The 19,022-nt window shown below is 45.0% G+C and overlaps 1 protein-coding gene across 1 annotated transcript in view; it reads left to right on the top strand.

Annotated features, from left to right (window-relative positions):
* The first annotated feature begins 3,130 nt into the window (after nt 1-3,130).
* Nucleotides 3,131-19,022, top strand: part of LOC108783975 (beta-1,3-galactosyltransferase 5-like) — a 29,601-nt gene continuing 13,709 nt past the window's right edge. Inside the window, exon 1 of the mRNA XM_018552693.1 lies at nt 3,131-3,297. Coding sequence (XP_018408195.1) covers nt 3,274-3,297 — 24 coding nt within the window. The 5' untranslated portion in view covers nt 3,131-3,273. The remainder of the gene's footprint in view (nt 3,298-19,022) is intronic.

Here is a 19,022-nt window from a genome sequence, read left to right as displayed (position 1 = left end):
ATATAATCTTATATAATAATAATATAATGCAGTGAAAGGTTTATCTCCAAGCAAAGGGGGAATTAGTATGAGGCGACTGAACATGATCTGTGCTTGATTAGCTACATTGGACTGAAAAGGCGACATTAGGGGTCTATCAGACCCCTAACGTCTCCTTAAAAAGAAGCAGTAATGGGCTTGCTATCCCCCTATGTCATACAAATAAAGTTAATTAAAAAAATTACATCAAAATAAATTTTAAAAAATTTAAAAACACCCAAAAATGTTTTTTAGTAGTCTCCAGCAAACACGTTGGGTGCACCTACAAACAAAAACAACGATTGTGCCACACATGATGCGTATTGCCGCACACGTAGCAGTGAGATATAGGTCCTTTATTACATCTTTTATAGACATGCATACGTCAGACTTGAAAAGGAAAAGGAAAGAAAAAAAGAGGGAGCTGGTTCCAAAAAAACCGGACTAAAGCCCTGTTTTTTTTATCTACATGTTGATGTAAATAGATGCAGCACCAGGACAATTGCTGAACAGTTTAAAAAGGTGCAGATACAGATATAAGGGTGAAGAGTTTGGAGAAGGCAGGAGAAGTGAACAATCTAGGACAACATAGCTGAACTGGAAAGTGAGCTAAATTGGAGATTTTTTCCAAATCGAATATTTTGGCCTAGATTGTTCTCTTCTCCAAACCCTTCACCCTTTTGTGAATAACCCTGTTAGTCCTCATTCACATGGACAATTGAACACATGCAATTAAATGCGTTTATATCCCACCTCATCCTAACAACTGAACTATCACTTTCTTAAACAATTCATCCCCACACAGCTACCTCCTCATGTATCAATGGCCCCTCCCTTTTAGATTGTAAGCCCTCAGGGGCAGGGCCCTCCTTACCATCTGGTCTTGAATTGCATTGTGATTGTAATGTCTTTCTTATATTGTAAAGCGCTGCGCAAACTGTTGGCGCTATATAAATCCTGTATAATAATATGCATTTAGAAAGCTTTTCTAAAAGAATACATATGCATCTAATGATTCCTCAATAGGTTCATTCACGTGTTGCAAATAGGGATGGCCTGGATGTTCCACTCGAGCTTGAGTTCGACTTGAACATCGCTAGTACGCGTGTTCTGTGCAGCAGGTGTCAGCGGGTGGCTTCTGACAAAATATCAGTAAAGGATGTTTGCATGATGAAGGAGATCCTGTGAGACCCCGAAAACGTTGTTTAGAGTGTTCTACTTGCAACTGGTACGTTAAAAAAACACGTACTGAACTTGCTTTTGAGTGCCGGTGTCCATCCTTTACTACCATCAGAGGGGGTGACACCAAAGTGACTCAAAGTCCTTTTGGTGTCACCCCCAGGACCGGATTTCCCACAAGGCCAACCGAGGCTCGGCCTCGGGGCAGCAGGGGTGTGGAATTCCTATCTCCTGACGCCCGGGACATGCAGTTCTGGGCGCCGGACGGGTAGTTGTTTTCTACATTTAGCCCTACTTCGGGCAAGCAGAGCTAAATGTAGAGTGGGGAAGCTGCCGCTCGTTCTGTACAAGTGCTAAAAAATAAAGGAAAAAAAAATTAAAAATGAAAACCAACCCTGCTGCCCCGCCATCTGGGGAGGAAATTTGGCGGGGAGGGGGGCACACTAAGGAACCTGGCCTTGGGGCAGCAGAGAGAGTAAATCCGGCCCAGGTCACCCCCTCTGAAAAGTTGGGCACCCGGTCATCCAACAGCTGTACAAGAGAGGAGTGGATCCGGCAGGATAAGATAAACGTCCCTTCCTCTCTCTGCTGGCTTCCATCACTGAGATCCCCGGCTTATGCTATCCAAAACCTCGCTTCTACTTTAAGTGAGCCATAGTTGGACCTGTCGGTACCACCCCGGTCAACAAAAGTCAATTTAAAAACTGACTGAGCCGGATGGAAAACAGTGACTGCATCCTATGAGATGCAATTAATATTTAGGTATTGAAGCAGCCACAGGTGCTGAATAAAATAGCCGGTAGTGGAGGTTCCTCCATTGGACAGGAGGTGAAGGGAACAGTGGCGTCACGAGGGGGGTGCGGCCCGCACTTGGTGACACCATCGGAGGGGGTGACAACAAAATGACTCAAAGTCCTTTTGGTGTCACCCCGCCTCTGAAAAGTCAGGCACTCGGTCATCCAACAGCTGTACAAGATAGGAGGGGACCCGGCGGGATAAGGTACACGTCCCTTCCTCTCTCTGCTGGCGACCATCACTGAGATCCCCGGCTCTGGGTGACACTCTGCCTGGAAGGGAAATCTCCCCGATGTCCAAAATCTAAAAAATGCTGACAAGGGTTATAATTCTCCCTTATGCTATCCAAAACTTTAGTTCTACTTTAAGTAAGCCATACACGGCTCTGAGCCATAGTTGGACCTGTCGGTACCACCGCAGTCAACAAAAATCGTTTTAAAAGTTGACTGAGCCGGGTGGAAAACAGTGACTGCATCCTATCAGATGCAATGAATCATTTGGGTATTCAAGTAGCCAATAAAATAGCTGGCAATGGAGATTCCTCCATCCATACCTTATAGTAGGGTTGCCACCTGCCCGGGTTTCATGGCAGCTGAAACCCGGACACATGATGTCAGGCAGACAGGTGCGACCAAAATTGCCCTAGGGGCAACCAAAATTAACCTAGGGGCTGCTGCCCCCCCCCACACTGAATATGGTCTCACTATTTACAAATAATTAAGCCGCGACTCATTCTCCTAAAAAAAATTCCGTGCATCGCTTAGTGTTCCGGTTTCGCTGGAAGAAAAGGTGGCAACCCTAACTGTATAGCCCTATAGGGGAATGGATTGATTGTGCGACTTTCAGCCCGCAGGTTGATGAGAGGCAATCTGCATGTGTACGGCTGGCTTTGGGAGCGATGGTTAAACCAGGCAGTCTGTGGCTTTCTATGTCGCCTTTGACCAGGCGAGCATGACCCGCTGTGGCCCTCTGCGAAAGGTTTTTTTTTTTAAAACGGTGAGTGCTTTGCCCAGGAAGGATCTGTTATCTGAACGCTGAGAATGAACACAGCAGAAGGTTTTCTCTATTGTCAACAGCTTGCTTGAGCACGCCTCTCCCACTCCCTTGCAAACATCCTTTCACTGAACTGGAACAGTTTACACACGCTCCCTTACTCGCCTCCCTTGATATCGCCCCAGCTGCCTAAAAGACCAGTCTGTGCCCCTGGAGGGACGGCACTGTCTGCAGATTTCACATCTCTGTTGATGGCAAACACATAAAGTCACCGGTGCGATATCGACAATGAGGCTGCTGCTGGGCTGGAAGGTAGGTGCTGCCGTTCCGTTCGATGTGTTCTCTTCTTTTCTTGTGTTCAGTAACACCTAGTGATGTACAGGGGGGGCACCTAGTGATGTACAGGCGGGGCACCTAGTGACGTACAGCGGGGGCACTGGGTGTTAAACATTCGATCCATCCAGACCGATATGCTTTACTTGTTGTTTGACGTATTCTTCTGCGATGCTTCAAATCTTTCACGTCTGGAGGAGCTCACAATGTAATATTCGTACTTACAGGGGCACCGTGATGGCAGTGTGGGTTGTGAGCCACCTAGAGTAGCATTATGGTTTTTTGGGGGTTCGCGGGCCAAGGAGAACATTGTGTAGCAAATAAGTTGCGCTCGGTCTGAGTGGATGTTAATTCAATATTTGTGATGAACAATCTCTTAGTTTAAAGAGGAAAGAAATACAGTGTACAATTACCGGAAATCTATATCTTGGCATGTGACAGTGAAATGTAACAAAAATAAATGATGAAAGTATCAATCACAGCCCAGTGTGTCATTGAGCGTTCATTTATGTTTAAACGCACCCACAGTAGCCAAACAAGCACTCTAGTGTTATATTGGTCTAATTAGCTATTTAGATATTCACTCCTAGCGCAGTGATTTTTGTATTACCAAGGAGAACATTGCAAGCACATGGGGAGAACGAGCCGTCTCACTGAAGGCAAATTGTCATCTGAAGAAGCAATATAGAACGGTCGCACTGATCCTACGTCTGTGCTATGATCTGCCACCTTTGCCACCTTATTGGTACATTGATAAAAGAACAGAAATATGGAATTGGGGGGGGGAATCGGGGGTACACGGGAAAAGGTCGGTTTATAAAAACTTTGCATCCATTGTTTATTCAAACTGCATGTGCATTCGCTTATTAGCTTTAGGGATTTTTTGCACAATGTATAAAGCTGTGGCTGTTGTGTGAAGGGGGCAATATCCGATGTTCTTGGGGTATTGTCTCTTAGGATCGGATGTTCTTAGAGTAATTTATCTTTTCATCAATAGTATTATTAGAATATTTTCACTTAGGAGCGCATGTTCTTGGGGTATATTCTCTTGGGATCGAATGTTCTTAGAGTAATTTAGCTTTTGATCAAATGTATTATTAGGATATTTTCTCTTAGGAGCGCATGTTCTTGGGGTATTTTCTCTTAGGATGGGATGTTCTTGGGGTATTTTCTCTTAGGATGGGATGTTCTTGGGGTATTTTCTCTTAGGATTGCATGTTCTTGGGGTATTTTCTCTTAGGATCGGATGTTCTTAGAGTAATTTATCTTTCAATCAAATGTATTACTAGGATATTATTGTATTATTGGGGTATTTTCTCTTAGGATCGGATGTTCTTAGAGTAATTTATCTTTTTATCAATAGTATTATTAGCATATTTTCACTTAGGAGCGCATGTTTTGGGGTATTTTCTCTTAGGAGCACATGTTCTTGGGGTATTTTCTCTTAGGAGCGCATGTTCTTGGGGTATTTTCTCTTAGGATGGCATGTTCTTGGGGTATTTTCTCTTAGGATGGGATGTTCTTGGGGTATTTTCTCTTAGGATCGCATGTTCTTGGGGTATTTTCTCTTAGGATCGGATGTTCTCAGAGTAATTAATCTTTCGATCAAATGTATTATTAGGATATTATTTTATTATTGGTGTATTTTCTCTTAGGATCGCATGTTCTTGGGGTATATTCTCTTGGGATCAGATGTTCTTGGGGTATATTCTCTTCTCTGTCTGAAACTGGAGCATCCCCTAAGAAAATAATCACAACTTAAGAAGTCCCCGTGACCACTTCTTCAAGATGCGACAGTTACGCTTTGTGCCTGGAGTTACGAGTCTTCTTTCCTGGAGTCTATTAAACCTCATTTATCAACAACATTACACTAGCTTGATAAATCTGGTGCAAATATATTCCGTGCAAGTTCAAACACTCGCCATTGCTATGATAAATTCCCCCGAGTGTAAATAGCCTGTGAGTGTTCCATTACTGCAGCCTCCAGCCAAAAACTAAAACATAAATGGTGCATGAACTCAGCATTGAAAAGGGAGACTCGGTTATTTTCAGTGACAGATTATTTGGCGTTCATATTGCCGGGATTACTTTTTTTTTAAATATACATTTGCATCCTTTTTATACTACATCTTTGTATGTGGTATACACCCCGCCGTGTCGTCATCGCGCGTGACGTCATTGCGCATGCGCGGCCATCTGATTGACGCCGGCAGAGAGAGGAGGGGACGTCCGCCCAGTGTCATACCTCACCCTGCCGGGTGAACGTCCCCTCCTCTCTCTGCCAGTGTCTCCTGACACTGTCGGGCTCTCGGTCCACGACCGAGTGCCTGACTTTTTAAAGGGGGTGACACCAAAATGACTGTCTGTCATTTTGGTGTCACCCATGCTATGGTGTTACCCGGGTACGGGCTACACCCCCCTTGTGACACCACTGCGTAGATTCTATCTCTAGGAGCAGATCTTCTAACTTCCTTAAAGTAGTATTAAGGTCTGGGCTTTTTTTACCTTATTGCATTCTCTGCATTAGGCTAAAAAGGGCCCAGCACCTTTTTTCTCCCCCATGTAGAATATTCACTTGGGCTTTTATATATATTATATATGTGTGTGTGTGTAAATATATATAAAAGCCCAAGTGAATATTCTACACCCCAGTCCCCCCCACACTTACCTGTCAGCAACGCTCATCCCCGCCGCCGGTCCCAAAGCGATCCTCCGTTCCCCGTACTTCCAGGTTGCGGGGGGAGGATACTGATGGCAGAGGAGCCATAGGCTCCTTCTGCTATTAATCAAATAGGGAAGGGGCGTGGCCTGCCACAGGGCTGTGTGTGTCTATGGACGCACAGAGCCACTGCGGGCATGAGCGCTCACGGGTGCCTCCATTAGAACGATGGTGGCACCTGTGCAGGGGGCGGGTGAAAGAGCGCTGCGGGGACCCACTAGGAAATAAAAAGTTTTAAAAAAAAGCAGCAACAGCCTGCAGCAAAGGAGTGTCCACTTAAAGGAAAAAAAAATATGAGGCTATAATATCACTTTACATGTGACCCTTGGACTTAAAGTTTGTGGATTTGTTGTTGTCACAATAAAGACAATGTATGAAGATTGTGGGTGTTGTCGGGTTGGAAAGGGAAACTTGTGGCATTTCAGTGATGGATTGTATGGAGTTTTTCTTCTTTCATTTTTGTTGTAACTTCCCCATGTTTTACATCCCTTTCATGCCATACTTGCACGCTGTTTTGTCTGCAGGTTATATAAATAGCAGCAAACCTTTTAAGAGCGACACCTTCTCATGCAAAATATTTAGGCAGAGGACGCACCTTTGTTACAGCGTTTGTCTAAAAAACTAAATCTTTTTACCATGAATCATTTTACTGCTTCTTGTCCTCTGAACTCATTTGAAAAGGACCAAGGCAATATTTTGGTGACCGAGAAGCGGTTGGCACAAGTTTTCCTTAAAAAACCTAACTCCATGCTTTTGTTAAATCTGCCCAGGCCCATTCCTATAATGATGGCCCTGGGTAGATCAGAGATCAGGCGGCAGACGGTAGATCAGACGGCATCACTTTGGGTCACATGGGGGTCGGCAGGCAATGCAAGATGGCTGCACAGTTTGCCTGCTGCCCCCTTTAGGGCCAGAGTGTGCAAGGCAAGGAGATGTGTGGAGCGGTGACTACTTTACAACACACACAGGGACCATGGGGAACAAAATTAGCCCCCCTCCATGCGGAAGGAAGTGACAGCACCAATTCAGAGATGATTTGAGGATCTACAGCCGAGTGATACACAAATAAGATACATTGCTGTTAATAATTAAGGCACCTGAATGTATTTTTAAGATTTATCTCCTGAGTTTAGTGTCACTTTAAGTGTATATTTCCTATGCTCCATAGCTACATCTAGTGGCCATAATGTTGTATTACTTGACATTCCACCTGATTGAAGAAAATATATTAAGAACATTCCTTTTTGCTTCTATCTGCACAGAGCGTTTGAACGTTGCAAATCTCTGTGAACGCTGCAAATGTTCACAGACATCTGCAAGACGTATGACTCTATACTGTTTATAAATACCCCCCTTTGTGTCTGAAGGTAAATCAGCCCAATGGTGCCCAGACAGCAAAAAAAAAATGGAAAAACATATTGTATCTAAAACAAAGTTGTTACACTTTATTTTCATGATGCAAACCTAGCTAGATCTATTGTTCAGTATTGGAGTAGCATGCACGATCTGACGGCACAGCAACAGAGGGAAAAAGCAGGAAGCAGATACAAGGAAGAAGACACCTAATGATGTCACAGAAGAAAATGCTTTGCGGTAGCCAAAGAAAAAAAATGTTCAAAAAACACATGAACTTTTTTTTCCTCTCACTTCCTGTTGCATTTGCAGGACAGCAAGAGAAAAAATGGGGCTTTGAAAGTGTCACTCTAGGCATGGAACACATATTGCATATTTGATTGTAAAAAATTAATTTTAATTATACAAATAAATACATATATATATAATAATAAATAAATACACATACATAATACAAAACAGGGTCACTATATATACCCTTCGGTTATATGCTCATAATGACTTCCTACACATATTATGATCTAAAAACACAAAAGGCCTATAGCCTCCCTGGACCACACGACCACATACTAGGCATCAATAATGTACTAATCATTAATAAATATTGCTAAAAATCCTTAAGTTCATCATATATTGTCATAATTGGATTGTAGACTCTTGCATCGATGCACCGTGGGTCCATTCTTCTATGCGTTTCACTAAAAAGCTTCCTCAGGAAGATGGGAGGCTGCCTGTAATATTTAAATATCATGGGTATAACCATATGTGACTATCCTAAGTTGTGACAGAAGATTATTTTTGTATTGCATAATAAACAGATAACAGACATTAGACTAAAAATAAATAGTCGTCTATGTCCCCTCTTGAGGATGGTTATACTCGCACTGATGACATGATTGGGCCGATGTCTCCCCCCCCCCTCTTATTCTTAACATCTATCCTGGAGGAGGGGGGATGCTCTGTGCATGGACCCTCACTCCCTCGGGGCTTTTGCCCTAGGTGGGTTGATGGTCCCCCTGACTCGTCCAGGGCTGTCTCTGCCCGTCTGCCTGGCGGCGGCATTACATCGAGGCTGCGGCAGATAGGAGTGGGTTTGGCGTTTACCGAGTGGCGGCTGCCGTCCCACAGGCGGGACGAGATAGGATGGGAGGTGCCCTGTCAATATGACGAGAAACCTCCCAGTGTGACGTGCCACGATTGCGGACGCAGGCGCAGATCATAGGCCCACCCCGGCCGCTGACGTCAGCAACGTTGTGTTGCTTCAATGATATTAGGGGTGTGGTGTCCTGTTTTCCCGGTTGGCTCAGAACCACTTTTTGTATCAATTTGTAGGACAGGAAGTGAATAGAATTCCCCCACCCACTCACCCATACCCTAATGGGTCACCTAGAAAGCTGACACGGGTTTGAGCCATTCCCTAGCAAAGCAGAAAAAGGCTGATGATGATGACGACATAGAATTGCCTTTAGTGCAGAGGTTCTCAACCTGTGTAACCTTAGGACCCACATTTGTCATTGGCCATTAAGTCTTCTTCCTGCAAAGGAACTGCAAAGTTCATTTTCAGTGCAGGTTACACTGCAAAGGAACGCACAGCATTGCGGTACCGCGTGTTCCGGTTTGGGCGATCAAACTGTGGGTGGGAGGTGCACTTGGGATGCCATTCAAAAGATTCACCCAGTCTCCATACCTTACAAGAGCTGGAGTTGATCCTCAGCCTGGGGTCCAGTGTGGGTTGCTGTGCTGTGATTGAGCTCCATCCATATGTGCAATGCTTGAACCTTGTATAGGTGCTGGGAGTCGGAATGTGACATCACTCCGGTCCAGGCACCTCTACAGGACACATGAGGGAGCTGTACGTATGGAAGGAGCTCGCTCAGGGCCACAGCCCCTGTCCATCCCACCTCAAGCAGACACTTGGCACCGGGCAGCATATTTTGAATGGCTGCTTGGTGAGAGAACTGACAGGAGGAGCCTCTCATCTAGCGCACTGAACACGGGGTCGCAACTGTATCCTTACTGTAGAATGATCTGCTATGGGGTCCATCTGTCACATAAAACGACTCCCCTGACATTGCTCAGTGCATTAGCGTACATTCTAAATGACACTGTAAATCCACTTCCAGATTTCTCATATAATCCTGTCCTACGCAGAACTCACGGTGGACACGGCACGCTCAGATGACCCACATAGAACACATTTTTCATTAAAACAGATTATTTTGTTACATTAATCTCCTTAGTGTGCATTTCCCATGGATTTAATGCCAGGCTCCTATCTCTAATGCAGGCAACACTGGTGCCCTTCAGCTGAAAAAAAAAAGTCCCTGTGACCGCCTTGGGATCCTAAGAGCTGTATTTAAAGCTGAACTCAAGGCAAGCCATCCAGTTCTGAAATCTACACAGCACTGCTATTGTAGTCCTGTAACAGGTCTTGTTACTCCCCCAAGATAAAAAACGGTAAGAATAGCGAGCGCACAACAGATGGGAAAATTATAATAAGCAGGTTTGGGTGAGCAAGCTACTTAGCCAGGGAGAGGGACCCTGTGGACAATTATAGGAAGACAAAAAAGGAGCGCTACAACCCTGGGATTCTTGTTGTTCAACAATTTATAATCTTTAAATAGATATGGATGCAAACTCACTTTTAGACGGACGAGGTGGTATCTTGCCGATGGAGGGTGAGAGCTGTTTGTCGGCATAGATCGCAAGGAGGCATATGCGGCTGGTCTGTGTGGATGTGAACACCGGACTTCACGGCTCCTGTTTGGTCCCTTGGTAATGAGGGGTAGTAAATGCAACTGAAGGGCACGTTAGGAAGAGGTAGACTGTGCGTTAATGAAACACTCTCCGTCAGGTGCAGTGAGAGCTCAGCTGGCCAGGCTGCCACTCGTCGGCTGAACGGGAGCAGGAGTGCCGCTATGTAACGATGGGTCAGCAGTCGTTGTGGAAAACGTTCAGGGGCGGGCACAAGGCTGAAGGACACTGTGGCCCGTCTTGCTGAGAATATTAGTTGGATGGTTTGGCTACGCGTTTCGAGGCTCTGGGAGGCTGCCTGTAATATTTAAATATCATGTATATAACTATATGTGACTATCCTAAGTCGTGACAGAAGATTATTTTTGTATCGCATAATAAACAGATAACAGACATTAGAATAAAAATAAATAGCCCTAGGAAACTATCTCTGGTTTGACAAAGAGGCACAGAGCCTCGAAATGCGTAGCCAAACCATCCAACTAATATTCTCATCACTCAGCAAGACGGGCCACAGTGTCCTCCAGCCTTGTGCCCGCCCCTGAACGTTTTCCACAACGACTGCTGACCCATCGTTACATAGCGGCACTCCTGCTCCCGTTCAGCCGACGAGTGGCAGCCTGGCCAGCTGAGCTCTCACTGCACCTGACGGAGAGTGTTTCATTAACGCACAGTCTACCTCTTCCTAACGTGCCCTTCAGTTGCATTTACTACCCCTCATTACCAAGGGACCAAACAGGAGCCGTGAAGTCCTGTGTTCACATCTACACAGACCAGCCGCATATGCCTCCTTGCGATCTATGCAGACAAACAGCTTGTTACTCCCCCAGCCTATAACTGGACAGTGGAAGCAGTTCATCCCTCTGCCACCCTGCTCTGTCCCCCTATCTGCATACTTCTTGAGCACTGCAGCACAACTGATTGGCTCTTTTTTGCTGCTTCTCCATCGCACAGTTTAAGCTTTGCTGTACAGGGACTGCAAGAGGCTGATACCTTGTCAAATTCAGATACTTACACTGTTTGCATTTAAAGAATTCATCCAGTGATGTACTCATGAATTCAGAGCTGTATTACAAATGAATTACCCCTTCACAAAGAATCTAAAACAAAAGTACATGAAAACTCCAATTTGTTAAACCAATGAACTGAAAGGTGACAGGCATTCTATACCATACTTTTGTCTGAACTTCTTGCACAGCATTACAGAGAAACACAAGCACACAGTCTGATATGCATGCTGCACATGGCTTGGAAAACAGGAAGGAAGCCACAGCTTTATTCTCTACCTTATTACAATACAACAGAGTATAGACACTAGTGGTGCACTGAAATGGAAATTTCAGAAACAAAACCGAAATAAAAAGAATTGTCAGGCCGAAACCGAAAATGTTTTTTATTTTAATGTTTTCAATTTTAAAAAATAGTTTATTTTTATTTATTTTTTTAATAAACTTTTAATTTTTTTTCGTATAAATGTTTTATTGATTTATCAGCGAGTACAACTAACAATACAGGACATCACACAGTGCGGTGCGCAGACCGTTATATCAAAGATGACATGTAGTATTAACAGTCAGTTACAATGTGGTTCATAGAGAAGGGATAATTATCACAGATATAACAAGCAAAAATTTCGGGGTGTTCTTTGTGACGTGGTATTAGGTCCAGCTAGACATAGATGATCTGGGAGTATCCGATGAGTTACACATAGTATTACCTTCCAACATGTATACATAGTCTAAAACCTTTCCTGGCTTCTATCATGATATTAGAGATAGCTGAATAGACAGATCCGAGGATGATAGTTTAGATGATTATCATGTCGTTATTCAAGTATTCCCAGTAACGTCCCAGACCACATATACCTCGAAAGAGGCAGTAGATAGGCTACTGCTAACGTGTTTTGTAACTAGCCGTCTGAGCGGCGAGCGACACCGTCACATAACACAGACAGGACACACACAAGACAACATGCAGGGGGGAGGGTCACAATCGGATACAGATGTGGCTATGTCATGCTTCTTGGGGAAAAGAAGGAGGAGAGGAGAGAAGAGTGTGAAAAGAAAAGGAAGAAGGAGGAGTCGGGTTGTGCAGTGGCACCAGAGACCGTTGTATGTGATAGTGACGGTGGTTGGGTTAAATAGCACACAGACGACGTGGGATGCCTGGGGACAGGTACTCATCTATCCAATTGCTTGTACCCGCTCTCCATCCTGACAGCTGTCACAGGAGGCTGATCGAGCGGTGTAGGGAGGAAAGCCCAGTCTCCTGTGACAGCACTGGCTGTCTCCGCCCACACACCGCTCTGCCGGACTGTGATAGGAGGCTGAGCGGTGTGGGAGGAGAGACGCCGGCCGCTCGCAGCGCTCTCCTCCCTCAGCGTTCGGCCGGCTATCACAGGGAGTACGGGGCGTTTAAGCCGCGTACTCCCATAGAGAAGGACAAGGGGTGCATACTAATCACACGCAGCACCTGTCCTTCCCTGGAGCTGCCCGATACAGCCGTACACGCAGCACGGAGCTGTACGTGCCGGCCTTTTCTCGTGTGAATGAGGCCTAATCCTCTTTCTTCAACACTTTCTGCAAGCGTGCAGATCTAGAAATTCCAAGTGAAGTCAAAGCTCCTGATTTGCATGCTTGCTCCAGGTCAGCGCTTTAGAATGTACTACAGTCATTGATCCATCATGGCTAGCCTTTTCAGAAGGAGAGGTCTGCAACGGCAGCCTTTATATATTTCTCTATTTCTCAGTGCATACACTCAGAAGAAACAGAAGACCTTTCCTTGCATTGCATGCTGAGCTTGTAGAGTTATAGGTGGGAACAGAATTTCAATGCCATTCACTGAGAAGCAGGTATATACGTTGTCCTGAGTCACATCCTTTGACGAGATGATGCAGAAAAAGTGCTTTGTGACCTTCTGGGATTGTACAATGTAGAGTCATAGTAGCTGCAGATCTCAAAAGACTTCTCTAAAGTACACCTAACATGTACCGTACACCAGATGACAAGTTAAAGCTGTGCGTTCTGGCCAGAATCGGGCCGGAACGCACTGCAACTGGTGGAAACGGGCCCTTAGCATTAACTGCTAGAATTATTCCTCGCCCTCTACATTACTTTTCAGTCCTGTAGTGGTGTAGGAGGTCGGAAGAAGGAACCAGCGTGTGCCAGGGACCCAAGTGTATACTACCAAAAAAGGCTTTCCTAAGGAGGATGGAGAGCCAGGTCAAGGTGAGTATACAGCATTTTCTATTGCAGTGGATTAATAGATTTTAAGTGCATGTTAAGGAAAACAAAAATGCAGCACATCTCTGCAAAACATGCACACACCCCCCCAACCCTGATTTATTCATTTAAAAACCCTGCAAGTATAGGGAAGTTCCTGATGATCTGCTAGAAATGCACTCAGCTCCTAAGTCCGGTTGTGGGCTGACAACACACAGCATTGTTGTGGTGTCAGCCATGCCCAATGTCCTACTGGTAAACTCCTCAACCACTTACACTCTCAGATCTCTACCATGTTTAGGCTAGTCATTCTGCAATCTATTATAAGAACTGGGAGGGCTAAAATGCCTCTTTGAGGTAACACAGGAAGCGTGCATAGGACACAGGTCAGCTCTGAAATTCCGACAAGACCCACAGGTTTTTTTTGTGTGTTTGCAAATATAACAAAATGCTTAAAAAGTAGATTTAAGAGACTAAAAGAGAAATTTGTTGTTAGTGTGAAGGTGATGATAAGTGTTAGGAAAAGGTCTGCTCCCAAATGGGTTTCTGTACTGTATTGGGTTAGATGTCGCCCTAGAGGTCTGTTGTGTTTACTTATACTCCTCTTAGCCCCGGCGTATCAGGTCACCAAGATGGCCTTGAAATACCAATCTCCAGTTTTCAGGTATCGGGTCATTTTTTTCTTAACTAACTCTCTCATAAAGTAAATACTGTGTTTCCCCATAAATTAGACACTGTCTTATATTTTTTTTGGCTCAAAAAAACACACTAGGTTTTATTTTCGGGGTAGGTCTTATTTTTCTTTTTCATGTACAGCAATCCAAAGTTAATGCAAATCCACATCCAAATGAAATAATCCAAAATGGCAAAGTTAAGAATAGGGTGAACAGGGCAATTCGGGTGCCGCACCTTTCCAATAGCAATTTGGTAACCAGAATGGGCGAAGCACACTTTCGCTATCGATTGCTCACAGGTGGAGTGCATTTGGTATCACTCCGTATGTGACATGAGTCGGCGCTATAGAGGAGGCATCGGCTTATGCGGCTCTGCTCCCCCCGGTGCCACCTCGCTTCCTCTAACGTTGGCACCGCTGATTCCCTCCTCCCTCTCCCACGGCTCTTCAAGGTCCCCCTTATGCCACAACCAGCCCTGGGAATGGTCACAACTAGGTCTTATTTTCGGGGTAGGTATTATTTTAGCAATTCCCAAAAATAGTACTAGGTCTTATTTTTGGGGTAGGTCCTATTTTCGGGGAAACACGGTATACAGTATATATATTTCCTGATGGCAGTGGCCTCTTTCAGCAGGATAATGCGCCCTATCACATGGCAAAAATGGTTGAAGAATGGTTTGAGGAACGCAAAAACAAGTTTGAGCTGTTGACTTGGCCTCCAAATTTTCCAGATATCAATCCAATCGATCATCTGTGGGATGTGCTGGAAAAACAAGTCTGATCCATGGAGGCCGATCACCTCACAACTTACAGGACTTAAAGAATCTGCTACTGACGGCTTGGTGCCAGATACCAATATCAATATTAGGCGGGTGGTCATAATGTTATGGCTGATCGGTGTATATATCATTTTTGAATAATGTGTATATAACAGGAGCAAAACTTATGAGGTAGATGGTTGAATTGGTGTCAAATGCTTTTGCTCTTTTGTGCAACATTTTGGTTTCCTCTTGGAAATTGTGGTTTCTATGTCATTAGTCTTCTCTGCCATATTCGTATGTCCTGTGTTCTGAAGTATAGTTACTGTACATAACTTCTTTTGTGGAGAAATAATTTAGTGGTTATATACTATGCAAACAAAAAACACACCTTATTTCCTTTCCTGATAAACTTCCTGCAGTCACTTCTATGGGATCCTTATAGAGGGGTCACCTAAAGATGCCGTTCTATAATAACTGCCAAACAATCGCTAAAGAATAAGTGCAGTTGGAACTAGGGCTGCAACAACTAATCGACATAATCGATTATAATCAATTATTGAAAAAGTTGTCAACCTTTTCAATCATCGATTAAGCGGCTTCCGATTGGTTGCCCCTGTTCACGGCTCCACACACGCTGCATGCCACACCTCCTCCCCACCCCAGACCCGCCCGCATCCACGCGCCACACCTCCTCCCTGCCTCACACTCGCTGTTTGCCCAAATCCACGATCGGCACAGGGACGCGGGGTGAAGAAGTAAGGAGGAGCAGGTGTGGGCGGATGACAGCCGCCGATAGACAGGCCCGATCTCAGAAACAAGTTGCTGGAAGAGTGCTCAGGTAAGCCTGCACTTTCCCCACATGGTGCTCTATAATGTATGGCTGGGATAGTGGGATTTGTATTCCTCTATAGTTGATGGTACATTGTGCTGTATATTATACAGACCAATGTACCATCAGCTATAGAGGAATACAAATCCCAGCAATACATTGTGCACTGTATGTATAATGTATTACTGGGATTTGTTGTATTCCAATATAGCTGGTGGTATTCTGCATTGCGCTGTATAGAGGACTACAAAACCCAACAATAATACATTATAGAGCGTAATGCCGAATTCCACCAGCTTTAGAAGACTACAAAACCCACCAACAGTACATTATACAGCGCAATGCAGAATACCACCAGCTATAATGTACTATTGCTGGGATTTGTTGTATTCCTCTATAGTTGGCGGTATTCTGCATTGTGCTGTATAAGGTACTATTGCTGAGTTTTGTAGGCTTCTATAGCCGGTACCATTCTGCATTCATTGCTGTATAATTTTACACTTTTCATTTCACTATATTGCACACTACACTTTTTTTTTTCTTTTTCACTTCCACCGCTCAAAGCTTGCTCCTGTGATGGACTACAATCTCAATACAAACTAGTAGTCCCATCACTGGAGCCATTTTTTAAAATGTATTTTATTTTTTAACCGATTAATCGAACGTAATAATCGGCTAACTAATCGATTTTGAAAATAATCGTTAGCTGCAGCTCTAGTTTGAATGCTAATTTCTCCTTAAATAGCATGTTTCATGTTACAACCATACCAGCACCGCTGTGACTCTGGTAGTTCTGCCACTGACTCCAACCTGTAGAGCAGGAGTAGCAAAACTCCGGCCCTCCAGCTGTGGTGGAACTACAAGTCCAATGAGGCATTGCAAGATTCTCACAGCCACAGACATGACTCCAGGGGGGTCTGTGGGGCTCTTAGGGGGGCTGTGTGGCTCTCAGTGAGGTTGTGCCCATCCTAGGGGGGCCCATGCACCTCTCAGGGGGGCTGTGCGTCTCTTAGGGGGGCTGTGCGGCTCTCAGAGGTGGCTCTATGGGTCCCCAGGGGGGCTCTGCTGCTCCTGGGGGGGTGGGGGTTGTGCGGCTCTCAGGAGAAGGCAGCTGCGGCTCCGTAAATAAAATAAGTCCGACCGTGCCAGTCACAATCAAGCAGCGGCGGCCTCTAAACAGGCAGACGGACGCTCGCTGGGGGCTTCTCGGGGTCCTAGCAAGGAGGGAGCTGCTGTCTAATATGCCTGTTTAGAGGTCGCCGCTGCCTGATTGTGACCGGCCCGGATCGCATGCCAAAGTGATCCGGGACGGTCGGATATATTTTCAGAGGTGGCCCGAACCTGGGCTTGCGTGCCAGCCGAGAGGGCCCCACGTTGCCTCTCTGGCACACGTGCCATAGGTTCGCCACCACTGCCCTAGAGTCAGCACTATTAGACACTATCTGTTGGGCTGCTGGTTCCCCATGTAGACCTCAGTCACGGCTTTACAGGTGCTTGGCTTTAAATAGCCACCTGCTTCCTGTTCAGAGCCTTAGCAGAGGGAAGTCATGTGACCCAGTACGGAGAACTGCATTGGAAGTCGGTGCCGGATGAATGCAAAACTGTGACATGTGTTGGGTATGAGATGTATTAATATTACACATTTCTCAGGTTTGGGAATTTCTGTTACTTTTTTATATTCTCTCATAGCAATCATTATCATCAGAAGGTTTTCACTTTTTTTTCCCTAGTCTTGGCTCCCGGGTTTTACCACTATTTCATAACTAGCGAAATGGATGTGACATGCATAACTGATTGCATGTCCACCCCATCAGTGACTATTAAACCAATCTTTATTTTTATTCAATAAAAAACTTTGCTATTAGCTGGGTCATGCGATTAGAGGCCATGGCTGTGCCTATGCTGTTATCTGCAGGCCTAGTAAACATTCTTTTTTTTAGTTTCAAAAAGTTTTTTATTTTTCCAGTAAAGTACTTGTTAAACGACACACTGACACGAACATCGTGCGTGTGCGTACATAGTGATGTAGACATTGGCATTGCTATACAACAGTTGTAACGACAGTAGACATGGCATACTTTTAGCAATCGCCCAATTATGACTTAAATAGGGTGGGGACTGACACTTGCGGGGCTACCGCCACCGCAGTCAGGAACATACAAGGAAGGAGAAAAAGCTAGAATAGAGACAAATCAGGAGGGGGGGAAGGTAGAGTGGAGAGGGGAAGAGAAGCGGGATCAGGTGTGACGCTCGGTCTAGGTCTTTCCCAAGTCGGTCTTATGGTGAGGGGTGGAGATTATTATAGAGTCAGAAGGCGCGTGTGAAAGGTTGGTGGCAGGAAGTGTTTCACCCAAGCTTCCCATAGCTTTTCAAACTTAGGCATTCGGTCAGTAAGGCGCGCTGAGAGATTTTCATGGGAAAAGGTCCAATAAATTCTATTTTTAGTGGCTTGAAAAGAGATTTTATTAGTTAACCAAGCACAAGCTTGCCACGTCCACGTCCTCTCTGGCAGCAGAGAGGACGTGGAGCATTAGCTTGAATTTAGAATGTGGAATGTTTGTGGGTTTAGTGTTGAGTAGTGCTGTTTGGGGAGTGGGGGGACATGTGTGCCCATAAGAGTAGAGATCATTCTAAATATTTTAGACCAGTACGTCTGGATGATAGGGCATGACCACCATGACCACCATGTATGCATATATGTGCCGCTGGCAAAGCAACCCCCCGAAGGCATTTGCCCTCACATCCTAGCACAAAGTGTTGGGATCGGGAGGGGGTTATATACCAACGCAGGAGTACTTTATAATTTGTCTCAAGCACCCTGGTGCTCATCTAGCAAGAGTTGGTGGAGGTCCATATCTGAGACCAGGTGTCTTCAGGAAGCACGAGGTCTAAGTCCTTCTGCCATCGGTCCATATATGGGTGGTGTGGTGTGTGAGTAGTTTGCAGGGAGGATGTGTATAGTTGTGAGATAATGCCAGGGGAATGACGGTCGCGTTTGCAAATTTTCTCGAAGGGAGATATAGATTGCAGTTGTCCGTTTAGATTACTGATGGCGTGTATATAGCTCTTTATCTGTAAATAACTAAAGATTTCGGAGGATGGAAGTGAGTACCGAGTTTGAATATCCGGGAAAGGCATTATACCGTTATTATTGAATAGGGAGTGAAAGCAGGTGAGGTCTTTTTCTCTCCATTTATGAAATATAGCGGGGGAGTCAAATGCAGGGGGGAAGGCAGGGTGGTGTAAGAAGGAGAGCATGGGTAGGTGAGATGACAGGAAGCCGCTTGAATATTTAGTGGCGTCCCATACGCGAAGCGAGTGGCGTGTTATGATGTTGGAGATGTCGCTCCTATCCTTAGGGTGCATCCATAAAAGATTATCTATTGCATATGGA

The sequence above is a fragment of the Nanorana parkeri genome, unplaced genomic scaffold, assembly GCF_000935625.1.
Source record: "Nanorana parkeri isolate BGI_ZX_2015 unplaced genomic scaffold, ASM93562v1 scaffold95, whole genome shotgun sequence".
Classification (NCBI taxonomy): Eukaryota; Metazoa; Chordata; class Amphibia; order Anura; family Dicroglossidae; genus Nanorana; species Nanorana parkeri.
The sequence above is the reverse complement of the archived record's forward strand: the minus strand, read 5'-3'. Positions and strand labels throughout refer to the sequence as shown.